This window comes from Coenobita brevimanus, chromosome 47 (genome assembly GCF_032717465.1).
Source record: "Coenobita brevimanus isolate Jiangsu-jjx chromosome 47, ASM3271746v2, whole genome shotgun sequence".
In the NCBI taxonomy this organism is placed as follows: Eukaryota; Metazoa; Arthropoda; class Malacostraca; order Decapoda; family Coenobitidae; genus Coenobita; species Coenobita brevimanus.
In genome coordinates, this window is record NC_137000.1 from 25,796,292 (window position 1) to 25,809,892 (window position 13,601).

Below are 13,601 nucleotides of genomic sequence, written 5' to 3' on the forward strand. Positions count from 1 at the left end.
ACCGTCAGGGGTGAGCTGCGGCGTCGGTGTCCCTCGGGCGTCTCCACGGGCTGTAGGGAGAAAAGCCCGGTGGTGGTCACTGGGCCTCTCCAATACTCCTCTAGGCTGGGGGCTCCCTCCAAGTCGTGGGTAGGTGGACCGGGCCCAGCACCTGACGAAGGAGCGACTTCAGGCCGTCTCCTACTTTCCTCCAGAGCGGCTTCCGGCCGTCTCATGTAGGAGGGTGAGCGGCTATAGGCCGTCTCAGGGGTGCTGTTAGGAACTGAAGAAACAGTTCCACCCCGGTCCGATCTGTGGGCAGCTCACTCGGCAGGTCTTGTATTCCTGGTATGGTGGCGTCGGGCGAGTTCCGTGTCATAGGGGCGCGCGGCCCGGGTGGACTTCCGCCCGGAGCTCATTCGCGCCGTGTACACTCCTCCGTGGGCTCCTTCTGGTGGCTCGTTGCGGTCTGTTTTGATGTCCTGCTGATTTTAATTCTTTTCCTCCACACAGTCAAACGAAAGAAAAATGAGACAACAGGCAGCAAAAAAGAACAGCCGAGTTAATCGCCTACTCCGAAATGTACATACTCGGCGTCAGAAGAAAATTATGAAAAAAAAAAAGACTCTTTGCACAGCTCTGGAGAGAAGGAATGCGATATTAAAGAAAAACATAAGACAGTAGAGAAGGAACCGAACAACGCAGCTTGGGAGCCGAATCAAAGGCAAATGCCGACAACGCTACTGAACTGAACTGAACCGAACGTCAGTTTGTCAACAAACACGGACGAAAACCTGTCTGGTTGTCAGTGCCCGGTACTGAGAACAGTAAGCTGTGTACTGTGCTGATGGTTTTAGACAAAATTATCGTGTCTCTTTAATTTTGTAATGGATAGTCATGAAGAGGATGGGGAAATAAGGGACGAGGGACGCCACCACGCTCACAATTCCATGGAGGATAACGAGGTGGAAGAGGATGAGTTTAGGTAAGTCAATCATGCCTCACCAAAGCATAACTGTCAAGGGCAGAATTATAATTATGATGACTTTAATAACATCTGTGTGTAAAATTTGACAGAACCTTGGAGTACTTCCACTAACAGGATAGTAAAACTGCAGAACTCGCATATATATAAAACAAAAATGATGTATGTAGGGTTGGTGGCGGCACTGTCAGAGAGGGAACGTGGCCATGTGCGATTTTTTTTTTTTCTCTAATGCGAATAAGAAGGAACCAAAGGCTAAGAGCCCACTGACAATTTCTTTGGTATTATTTTACAAGTGGACAATATGCAGTTTTGGAATTTTAGCACCATTGTCGTATAGTATAGTCCCAAAGGAACACAAATAACCCCTATTACCCCATTTGGAAATTGATTATTACTCCCCAAAGATTGGTTAGGTATGTTGATTTAGTTTGGTTAGTTTTACCGGTATTGTGTTCGGTGAGGGGCATTTCTGACAAAAATGAAGGTCAGAAACATTCGAATCGCATCAAAAACTGCCAGAAAAATATATTGCACTATCTGGGGGGTGTATTGTCCACTTGTAAAAATTTACCATTTCTTCCAAGAAGAAAACAAAAACAATACAAAACTGAGCCAAATTCAAGATCTGTTCATTTTGAGATGCCTGGACACACTTTGTTTGAAAGACTGGAGGTCATAGGAAGCAGGAAATACAGACAGAGGGAGACAGTTCCAAAGTTGACCTGTTGCATAAATGAAGGACTGGGAGTAATGGTTAACTCTTGCATTAGAGAGTTAGACAGAAAAGGGATGAGAGGTTGTTGCTTACGTCAGCATCAGTATTTTCGCCACCTGCTGAAAATTCTAGACTTTAACAAAATCATAGCGAGTACTTAAAACAGAACTGAGCACTAACGTAACACCCAAACGAAGCTTCAGCTTCTTACAGATCATCACACAAATCCTTCCTGCTCAGTGCTTAACTAATACTGTGCGGGAGGAATATATATTTTTGGACCGAAAAATGGCGAAATTAGTAACCATACTTTAAATTCTGCTGGCGAAAATTTTCATCCCATGTAATAACGTCGTCACTCTCATAAAGATAACGTGTAAGGTGAAATTTTCACTGTTGGCCAAGTTTCCATACTTAAAAGGCCTCAAAATGCAATTTGGCATCACATGTTTCGCCGAATACGAACTGTTGTTGTCGCTTGAAACGATCGGTTGTTACATAATCATCAGTCCTTTAAGTTACTTCAACGATAGTTTATGATTCTGAGTTCATGGAGCATTTATTAAGTTAAATAATACAACGGTTAATACATTTTCACAATTTTATTGCATATACCGTATATAGATGCAAATTAGTTGAGGGAAATTAAGACTGACAACTTCCACATAGCCTAATTATGAAAATATAGGAACCAACTCGGTACTTTAAATCAGCTGAGGATTAAATCTGTCCACACACACACACAATATATGTATATCTATAGCTATATCTATCTATATATATATATATATATAACCATACGTGCTCCCTACGTGTCAACAAGTGGGTTGGTGGAGGGTTAGTGCCCCTCCCCGTAAAACAAATAACTCAAAGTCAATGGCCACCCCTTACGGGATTATGGCGTCTGGCAATTGATTGATTGATTTGATTGTATATGTATATTCATTCTTTCATTGCCAGACGCCATGTATCCCAAACGGGGTGGCCAAGGCTTAGAGTTAATTGTTTTAGAGGAGGGGCACTAATCCTCCACCAACCCCACTTGACACGTAGGGAGAAATAAGGAGCCTTGACGGAATACGTATGGAACTCCAGACACCTTCATTCAAGTGGCAGGCCGTTCCACCCTATGTCACCTTGGCTCCTAAATTAAATATTGCGAGGATTCGAACCAGCGCTTGCAACTGCGTGAGTACAGCAGCTTACCAATATATATACTGTATGTATATAATATATATATATATATATATATATATATATATATATATACACAGTATATATATATATAGGTACAAAGTAGATGAGGAAAAGTATGACTTACAAATAATTACGAAAATATAGGAACCAACTCAGTTCTTTAAATCAGCAGCGTACAATAAGGTTTAACTTAAATGTCTCCCCAGACTTTAAAGGTCACACGCACGCACGCACCCACACACACACACACACACACACACACACACACACACACACTGATAGGAAATTACGGTGTTCCTCAAGTGGGAATGGGGTTATCATTAACTCAATGGTGTAAATAAGGACTTCTTTTAACTAAGTTAAGCTTACCGGTATTGTAATTCTATAAGGATAAAAAAAATCACAGGTTATGTATCACAGTTGTAAGTTAAAGCCTTTCAGATACTTAAATTAGCTTTGTGTTTCATTTGTTCTCTTTGAGAATTTTCAAATACTTAACAAAAATAAAGCTCTTTTGTACTAAACACAACAGAAAAACAGGTTTGTACTGACCACAGATATAAAATGAATACCTGTATAACGTATTATTCTGTAAGATTAACAAGATAACTCAGCTTCAAGATTCTGTTCAGTTCATTTTTGCAACAAAGCATTGGGGATGGGGGGATTATTCAGATGAAGTACAGTTAAAGAACACAGTTATCACAATAATATTCATCCTTATAATCAAATCCACTGGGATGGCAACGAGGACATGTCCAATGGGGACATCCTTGAGTCTCAGATCCAACCCACTTGGATTGTAGAACTGCCCTTTCATCATCCCATCCCTACCACATCGAGCACAACTATTATCATCCATTGAGCCTACATCATCTGAATCAGTGGACATAGGTCGTTTACCTTTAACAGCACTCCTCACTGGACCTTTAACTGTTCCTGTTTGTTTTCCCTTTTCTTTCCCCTTAATGGCATTGGATTGTTCTCTTTTACGTTTATCTGCTGCTTTCATATTGATTTCCACCTGTTGTTTCCCCAGGTCTTGCTGCACATCATCAGCAGTCATTACTCTTGCTTTTGATTTTATTCTTAGTGGTCTTTTGTGACCAGGAGGAACCTCTTTTGGTGGAGGGAAGAGAATCTGTGAAGTTTCAGCAGACATTATACCACAAAGATGTAAGGGGTTTTGTGGGGGAAGTTGTTCAAAACTTTTTGGAGTGGAAGCACCTACTGGAGAAGACTTATGGGTCAAATTCATAACAATAGTGTCAGCTGAGGCATTACTTACTGAGGGTCATGGAGAGCGGGGAATCTCCCCAGTATTACTTAATGATGACTCGTTTTGTACCTGAGGGACTTTGTCCTCAGGTACACTGTTGCAAGATACCTGTGGGTCAAGGCTATCTGTCTGCGTACTGGCATTAATCATAAAGCCAGTTGGTGGGGCGGCAAGATCAGTATCCACGTCTGGGATAATTTTGTTTCTTAGCAGCATGTTCTTATCTATGGCATTGGGATTAAAAGGATGCCGGTATATCCCACACTTTTGAAAACCCGCCTTAATATTAGACATACCGGTACTCATGCTTTCCTCAAATGGTTTTTAAATTATTCTGGGCACATGTTTCTTTGCTACCCAGACGTTACCTTTAACTACTTTCCTCAAATTCACCAGTTTCCCCAAGTGTGACTTGAAGCTCTTGTACACTGCAACATCAAGGGGTTGACGGATGTGATAGGTGTGTGGGGGCAAGGGCAAACAATGTCACATTGTGTTGGCGTGCCCTGTCAATTACCTGAGGTGAGCAGTGTGAAATGTGGCCATCCAACAAAAGCAGCACTGGCCATTCTGGAGTAGGATGAGCATGGGGAATGAATAACTGTTCAAATCATGTTAAGAATAGGTCAGAATCCATGAACCCAGACTCCTGTTTCCCATACAGATACTCATCAGGACCATCTTTGGAGTAGTTGCCTCCTGGAAAAGACTGTTTAAAAATTATGAATGGTGGCAGAGCATGTCCAGCAGCAGACATGCAGCAGTGAATACTTATATGTTCTGAGGAAACAACTTCTCAAGAGTGGGCATGTTTCATCATTTTTGGAATAGCTACTTTTTTTGTTCATTTATTTTAAATCCACAATGGTTTCATCACAATTATAAATATCCTGTGGCCTCTCCAGATACCCCCCATCCTCCAACTGTTGCTTTAAAAGCTAAAAGTAATCTCTGTTTATATTAACAGTTGAAGAAAGTGCCCTTCCTCTGTCCAACATATCAGGTCATCTTAACCTTACAGCATCAGGATACTTCTGTCTAAAGGACCGTCACCATCCCTCAAATGGTCCAGATGGCCCAAACACCATCCTACTGTTTATTTTATCAATGCACCAAGCTAGCATCAGTATTTGATTTACTGTAAGGGGGAATCCTCTGCCTGCCATGTAATCAGTGTAATTACACCGGTCTTTTCCGGGCCAGGAGTTAAAGCTCTTTTCCTCCCTGCCTTTGTACAGTCCTCATTAATTTTGCCATGCAGTCTGTCTGTCAAAGTTTTTCTGGGTACATTGTAAGTAGTGGCAGCTTGTGTAGGTGTCATCTGTCCAGATCTATCTATCTATATATCGCCAGACACCTTAATCCCGTAAGGGGTGGCCATTTGACTCTGAGATATTTGTTTTACAGGAAGGTGCACTAACCCTCCACCAACCAGATCTACATGCTCTAATTGCTAGTTGCATATTCCCCTGGCTCCATTTTGAATGCTTGACCCCAACCCTGTGGGGCCGTAATGATCTTTCAGGAGGTGCCATCCCTGCAACCATAGAATAAGGCAAATATATATATATATATATATATATATATATATACTGTATAAATATATAGACGGGGAACAGGCCGACATGGAGGCGATTTGTTTGCGGCCACCCCTTACGGGATTAAGGCATCTGGCAATGGATAGATAGATATACAGTATATCTATCTATCTATTGCCAGACGCATCAATCCCGTTGGGGGTGGCCACAAACAAATCGCCTCCAAGTCACCCTGTCCCCCGCCATTTCACTGCCCTGCTCTCAACTCACCCCCCCCTCTCTCATATACCTCTCCACCCCTTCCCTCCATCTCATCCTCGGCCTCCCCCTCCCTCTTCCCCCCTCCACCTCACTCACATACACTCTCTTCGTCAGTCTTTCACCCTCCATCCTCTCCACATGGTCAAACCACCTCAGTGTGTTCCTCATAATGCTTCCTATCACATCCACATCAACACCACAACGCTCCTTTATATCCTCATTCATCAGCCTGTCTCCCCATGTGACTCCACAGGCTCCTCTTAAATAACTCATTTCCACTGCTCTCACTCTTGACTTGTGTCCTTCCATCAACGTCCAAGCTTCACTTCCGTACGTTAGAGTTGGTATCACAATACTGTCATGTAGTAACTTTTTCACTTGCATTCTCACTTCCCTGTTTCTTATCACTGCTTTCAAAGAACCAGCAACCTTTCTTCCCTGCTGTACCCTTTCAAGCACTTCACCCTCCAAACCTCCATCCTTACTCATCACACTACCCAAGTACTTAAACGTACTCACACTTTCCAATTCCTCACCATCCAACCTCGCTGTACATTCACTGACTTCACCTCTCTCAAAGACCATCACTTTACTCTTCCGTACATTCACCTTTAGATTCCGTTTCTTACACACTCTCCCAAACTCATCCACCAAGCCTTGCAGCTCCCCTTTGTATTCACTCAACAACACAGTATCATCTGCAAACAACAGCACAGAGAGCTTCCAAACACCACCCCCTCCCACCAGGGCCACTCCAACATCCACCACTGTACCCTGTACCTCTTTTATTACCCCATCCATGTACAGATTGAACAACCATGGAGACATGACACATCCTTGTTTCAACCCAACTTTCAAAGAGGGCGAAATTTTTTTGAGGCTTATTAACTTTGCCGCTTATTTCGCCAAAGTTACCAATTTCACCATTTTCTGCAAAATATCATAATTCATTTTGCTGCCAGAAAAAATCATTCATTCATTCATTCATTGCCAGATGCCATGTATCCCAAACAGGGTGGCCAAGGGCTTAGAGTTAATTGTTTTTACAGGGAGGGGCACTAATCCTCCACCAACCCCACTTGACACGTAGGGATGCCAACAGCATCTGGTGTTCCCAGGCGGAAAAAAAAAAAATATTCACACAAAAAAATTGGCAACTAACATCGACAGGAATGGCTGTGTATACGGACCTACATCCTTCAGCTTTTTTTTTTTTTTTTATATATATATATATATATATATGTATATAAATAACAGAACAGAGGAAGGAAAAACATATGAGTAAAAAAAAAAAATCATCCATACACCAGATTACTGGTGTCCTCTGTTCATAAAATATCAGTAACAGTTAGACTTGAACAGTTGTGGGTTGAAATTTGGAGGGAAACAACTCTGGGGAAATGAGTTCCAGCGAGCTGTATTTCGGGGAATGAAAGAATTCTGATAGGCAGAAGTTCTGCAATATGGGTGAGTGACATTCCAGTCATGAGCGCTACCAGATGCCCGTGTAGCACGAGGGAAGGCATGGAGAGGTGGCACCATGGATGCAACTTCATCTGAGCATTTGCCAAAAAAATATCTGTAAAATAATGCAAGGGAGGCAACATTCCTTCTTACTTGCAGGGGAGGTAGTTTATATGTAATGGCAGGGTTGTTAATGATTCTAACAGTTTTGTTCTGAATTTTGTCTAGTTGTCTTAATGCAACTTTTCCACAACCATTCCACAAGGATGAGCAATATTTAGGCTGAGAGCGCACATGACTTATAAATTATAGCTAACTGTTCATCGGCAAAGAAGCTACGAACTATGTACAATAATCCAAGTTTCTTAGGGGCGGTTTTAGCAAGTGATCTGCCATGAGAGGTCCAGCTGAGGGCACTGTTAAGTGAGACGCCAAGAATTTCAGTACTTTTGGAGATGGGAATATTAGTAGCACTGAAGGCAATGTATGAATCTGGCAATATCTGTCTATTAGTAAACTGTATATATTTAGTTTTACTAGCATTAAAAGAGACAAGGTTGTTTTGCCCCCATTCACTGATTGTAGATAGATCTTGATTTATGGAGATGGCTGTACTGAGTTGAGAGGTGGAGATATTACACTTTGTAAATGGATGTCTGAGAGAATGAACTATGTAGTGTTGAGTCATCTGCATATGAGTGAATGGGATTGAGGGTGACAGATAAGAGATCATTAATATGAACCAGAAATAGGGTTGGCGCCAGAACTGATCCCTGTGGCACACCAGCGTTAATTGAGTGGAAATTGGAATATACATCATCTACTTTTACTCTCATCTGCAAACAACAGTACAGGGAGTTTCCAAACACTATCCTCTCTCACCAGGGCCACTCCAACATCCACTAAGGCTTGGTGGATGAGTTTGAGAGAGTGTGTAAGAAACGGAATCTAAAGGTGAATGTAGGGAAGAGTAAAGTGATGGTCTTTGAGAGAGGTGAAGTCAGTGAATGTACAGCGAGGTTGGATGGTGAGGAACTGGAAAATGTGAGTACGTTTAAGTACTTGGGTAGTGTGATGAGTAAGGATGGAGGTTTGGAGGGTGAAGTGCTTGAAAGGGTACAGCAGGGTAGAAAGGTTGCTGGTTCTTTGAAAGCAGTGATAAGAAACAGGGAAGTGAGCATGGAAGTGAAAAAGTTACTTCATGACAGTATTGTGATACCAACTCTAACGTATGGAAGTGAAGTTTGGACGTTGTTGGAAGGACACAAGTCAAGAGTGAGAGCCGTGGAAATGAGTTATTTAAGAGGAGCCTGTGGAGTCAAATGGAGAGACAGGCTGACCAATGAGGATATAAAGGAGCGTTGTGGTGTTGATGTGGATGTGATAGGAAGTCTTATGAGGAACACACTGAGGTGGTTTGGCCATGTGGAGAGGATGGAGGGTGAAAGACTGACGAAGAGAGTGTATGTGAGTGAGGTGGAGGGGGAAAGAGGGAGGGGGAGGCCGAGGATGAGATGGAGAGATGGGGTGGAGAGGTATATGAGAGAGGGGGGTGTGAGTTGGGAGCAGGGGAGTGAAATGGCGGGGGACAGGGCGACTTGGAGGCGATTTGTTTGTGGCCACCCCAAACGGGATTGAGGCGTCTGGCAATAGATAGATAGATAGATAGACTTTTACTCTTATTTTCCTGTCACTAAGATATGAAGAAATCAAAGGAACAAAAGATGTTAGTCCATAGCAAGGGAGTTTGGACAGCAGGGAACGGTGCCATACTCTGTCGAAAGCTTTAGAGATATCAAGAGCTACTGCATGAGTTTCTCCAAAAAGATCAATTGATTGATGAATAGTATGAGTTAAGAGATTGAGTATGTCAATGGTGAATCTTTCGTGGCGAAAACCATATTGTCTATCACTAATTAAGTTGTTGGATTCAAGATGTTTAACAATGAGCTTATTAATTAAAGTTTCAAATACCTTACCAAGAGAAGATGTGACAGCTATTGGTCTGTAATTGGAGGGGTCAGACGAACTTCCATTCTTCGGAACTGGGTGGATATTGGGTTCTTTCCATGAATTTGGGAATAAAGAAGTATGTATGCATAGTCTGAATAATTTAGCTAGGACAGAGGCAAGTTCAGGGGAACACTTTTTCAAAACAATTGGCGGAATTCCATCTGGGCCTGGAGCTTTGTTGGTTGGTAAATTGTCTAGGATGGATTTTACGTATCTTGTCTGTATTTTACGGGGGGCAATTTTGGGAGAATCAAGTTCCAGTACTGGGACATTCTGGCTGGTATCGTTTATGGTAGAGTTTCTGGCAAAGATATCTGCTTTCCCACGTGGGTCATTTGTAATGTTGCCATCTGAAGATTTTAGTGGGGGAGTGGAAGATGACTTGTTAAAGTTATTATTGAAAGAATTAAGAGTTGACCAGAATATTCTATCGTCATTAGGGTTGATAAGTAGTTTTAATGCTTGCTTTTGAAGAAAGTTTGATTTAGATAGATTTAATACAACTTTTGCATGATTTCTAGCAATTTTAAACTGGGAGAGTGATTCAGATGTTTTTGATTTTAAGTAAGAGTTATATGCTAATGACTTTTGCGCTGTTGCTCTGGCACAGTTGCCATCAAACCATTTTGGAGAGTTCGATCTTTTAGTGAACTGTTGACATGGTATGAATAAATCCATACCAGCTAGTATTAAGTCGCAAATTTGGGGTTGGGTAGAATTGGGATCACTAGAGAAGAAAGACTGCCATGGAACATCAGCAAGATAATTTCTAAATCCATCCCGAAGCAAGTTGAGCAGAACGCACAGTGTCACCCGCCATTTTCAAAACCTGCGATTGTCACCGGTAAGATTTTCTTTTTCTTTTTTTTTTCTTTTTTTTCCCTTTGATGTATGGTACACTATTTCTGTACATAGGTTTAGTTGTGGGAAGTATTAATGATGATCTGAGAGTCTCAAAAAAGTGGTCTGCACTGAAATAAGAGTGATATTAGCAAAAACGTAGAGCTCATCATCACTCGAAAATTGGCAGAAATACTGATGTTGACGTTAGACAGATGCTATGCACCTGTCGTATAGGTGGAGGGATGCAAACAGACAGTTCAGAGGAGCAGTGACCATGGAAGTAGCGATAGAAAAGAGATAAAAAGGCAACAGTGCAGCAAAGAAACAGAGGTTGAAGAGAGCTAGTAAGAGGAGGAGAGTTAATGAGACGAAAAGCCTTTGACTCCACCCTGTTGAGAAGAGTTGTATGTGGGGAGCCTCCCCACACATGAGAGTTGTGCTCTACATGGGGAAATAAAACCTGTGTATAAAGTCAACAACTGTGCAGGGGTAAAGAAGGAACGGAGTTGACTTAGCACACCTAATCTCTTGGAAGCTGATTTTACAAGAGATGTAACATGATCTTTGCAAGATAAATCCCGAATGAATGAAACCCCAAGCATGGTCAAGGATGATGCAGGCTTGAGCTGGTTATTATTAAACATTAGTGGGTACTCCTGTGGAAGATTTTGACGGGTTGACAGGTGTAAAAACGTGAGTCTTTGATGCATTCAAAACAACAAGATTATTTTTACCCCAGTCAGAGATACGAACCAAGTCAGACATTAGGTGTGCCATAGTCTCATCCCTTGTTTGTTGAAGTAATTGCAGGGATGGACGTTGTGGGAGCCAAATGGAAAGGTGAAGGGTGGAATCATCAGCGTACAAGTGGATATGGTTAGATATACAGCTTAGAAGGTCATTGATGAATAAAAGGAAGAGAGTTGGTGATTGGACAGAGCCCTGAGGAACACCACTGTTGATAGATCTAGGAGAAGAAAGATGGCCATCTACAACAGCGGCTATCGAACGACCAGAAAGGAAGCTGTAGATGAAGGCACAGATAGAAGGATAGAAACCGTAAGAGGGCAGTTTGAAAATTAAAGATTTATGCCAGACTTGATCGAAAGCCTTTGTGATGTCAAGTGTGATGGCAAAGCTTTCGCCAAAGTCCTGAAAGGAGGATGACCAGGAGTCTGAAAGGTAAGTGAGAAGATCGCCAGTGGAGTGTCCCTGACAGAACCTATACTGACAATCAGAAAGGTTGTGATATGAAAGATGCTTTAAAATTTTTCTGTTAAGAACAGATTGAAAATTTTGAGACACAGGATGTTAAAGCAATTGGAAGATAGTTAGAGGGTTGGGAATGGTCACCTTTCTTTGGGACTGGCTGAATGAGAGCAAACTTCCAGCAAGAAGGAAAGGTACAAGTTGAAAGACAAAGGCAATAGAGTTTACCTAGGGAAGGTGTAAGCAAAGAAGCACAGTTCTTGAGGACAACAGGAGGGATCCCGTCAGGTGCATATGCCTTGTTATACTCTGTCCAAGTTGATTTGAAGGTAAGTGCTCCACCTCTGGGATTTGACATCAAAATCGCTCCACCTACAGTCCACTATGATTGGCTGGTGGGGTGACATGCATGTACACACACACACACACACACACACACACACACACACACACACACACACACACACACACACACACACACACACACACACACACACACTTCAGACTGAATCAGATCGTGTCCTGCCCTGACTCAGTGCTCTCACCCTCTTATTTATGCTCTGTACAATATCCACGATAAACAATATAATTCTCTCTCTCTCTCGCATGCGCACGCGCAAAAAAAGGAAACATAAGAGGGGTATTGATAATGGATTTGATGTAGAGGTAAGTTTCATAATACATGAGGAAGAGGGAAGTTAAAAAGATAAGCAGCCAAGAGGCTCACACTGCACTCACGTCCCAGGGGATTTTCATGGAGGGCTGAAGAGAATCACAGGTTGCAAAATCCACCTGTCCATACTTGCCACTCCTAAACCCCTTTCTTCCCTCCGTTGCTCTCTCTCTCTCTTTCTCTTGAAACACACCACAACATAATGTAAACAAAAACGTACATACATACATACTGTATATATATATATATATATATATATATATATGTATATATATATATATATATGTATATATAAAGAGGGAGAGAGAGGAGTGTTGGAAGAAGACGGGACAAAAGGAATGAGGCACTGTACACTGGTATGCTACGTTTAAGAGACAATGAAAAGGGCGAAAAGCTGAGGAGAAATAAAAATAGGGTGATAGAACAGTGGAAGTGGAGGGATTGCATATACCGGTAATGACTTTAATGACGTGGAACAAAGTGTACGAGTCCTGGAGCATGATAGAGAGAGAGGGGCGCATGCACACACACACACACACACACACACACACACACACACACACACACACACACACACACACACACACACACACACACACACACACCAGAATATTGTATATTGTCCCTTGAGAATTAGCCTCCCTCCTCAGGTCACACACACACTCTTGGCTGCCTTTCATTTTAACTTCCCTCTTCCTTATGTATTATGAAACTTATCCATCCATCCATTGCCAGACGCCATGTATCCCAAACGGGGTGGTCAAGCGCTTTGAGTTAATTGTTTTACAGGGAGGGGCACTAATCCTCCACCAACCCCACTTGACACGTAGGGATGCCAACAGCATCTGGTGTTCCCAGGCAGTCACCCATCCAAGTACTAACCAGACCCAACGTTGCTTAACTTCGCTGATCGGACGGGAAGCGGTGTGCTCAACGTGGCATGGCCGTTCCTTATGTATTATGAAACTTATCTTTGCATCAAATCTTTTATCAGTACCCCTCTTACGTTTCCTTTTTTTGCTCTCTCTCTCTCTCTCTCTCTCGAGAGATTATATTGTTTATCATGGATATTGTACAGAGTATAAATAAGAGGGTGAGAGCATTGAGTCAGGGCAAGATACGATCTGATTCAGTCTGAAGTGTGTGTGTGTGTGTGTGTGTGTACGTGCCTGTCACTGCACCAGCCAATCATAGTGGACTGTAGGTGGAGCGATTTTGACGTCAAATCCCAGAGGTGGAGCATTTACCTTCAAATGAACTTGGACAGAGTATAGTACTGAGGCCAGTGATGGCAGAAAATACATCAGCTGAAGAAATTTTGATGTCAGCCATGAGGAAGTCTGAGGGAGGAAGTGATGGAGAACAGCACTGGAATTGTCAAAGATGGAATTGGTGGAGAAAGTCTGAACGAAGAGATCTGCTTTATCAGTGGAAGAAATAGC

At 42.3% G+C, this 13,601-nt stretch overlaps 1 protein-coding gene and 1 non-coding gene across 4 annotated transcripts in view; one reads left to right on the forward strand and one right to left on the reverse strand.

Annotated features, from left to right (window-relative positions):
- Nucleotides 1–796: 796 nt before the first annotated feature.
- Pitslre (cyclin dependent kinase 11B pitslre) overlaps nt 797–13,601 on the forward strand; it is a 181,952-nt gene continuing 169,147 nt past the window's right edge. For all 3 annotated transcript variants that reach the window (XM_080271808.1, XM_080271810.1, XM_080271809.1), the window contains exon 1: nt 797–964. In XM_080271808.1, the coding sequence (XP_080127934.1) occupies nt 867–964 (98 nt within the window). In that variant the 5' untranslated portion in view covers nt 797–866. The remainder of the gene's footprint in view (nt 965–13,601) is intronic.
- LOC145399165 (5S ribosomal RNA) lies at nt 12,993–13,111 on the reverse strand. Its single transcript, XR_013897240.1, has one exon. It is a non-coding gene; the product is annotated as a 5S ribosomal RNA (ribosomal RNA).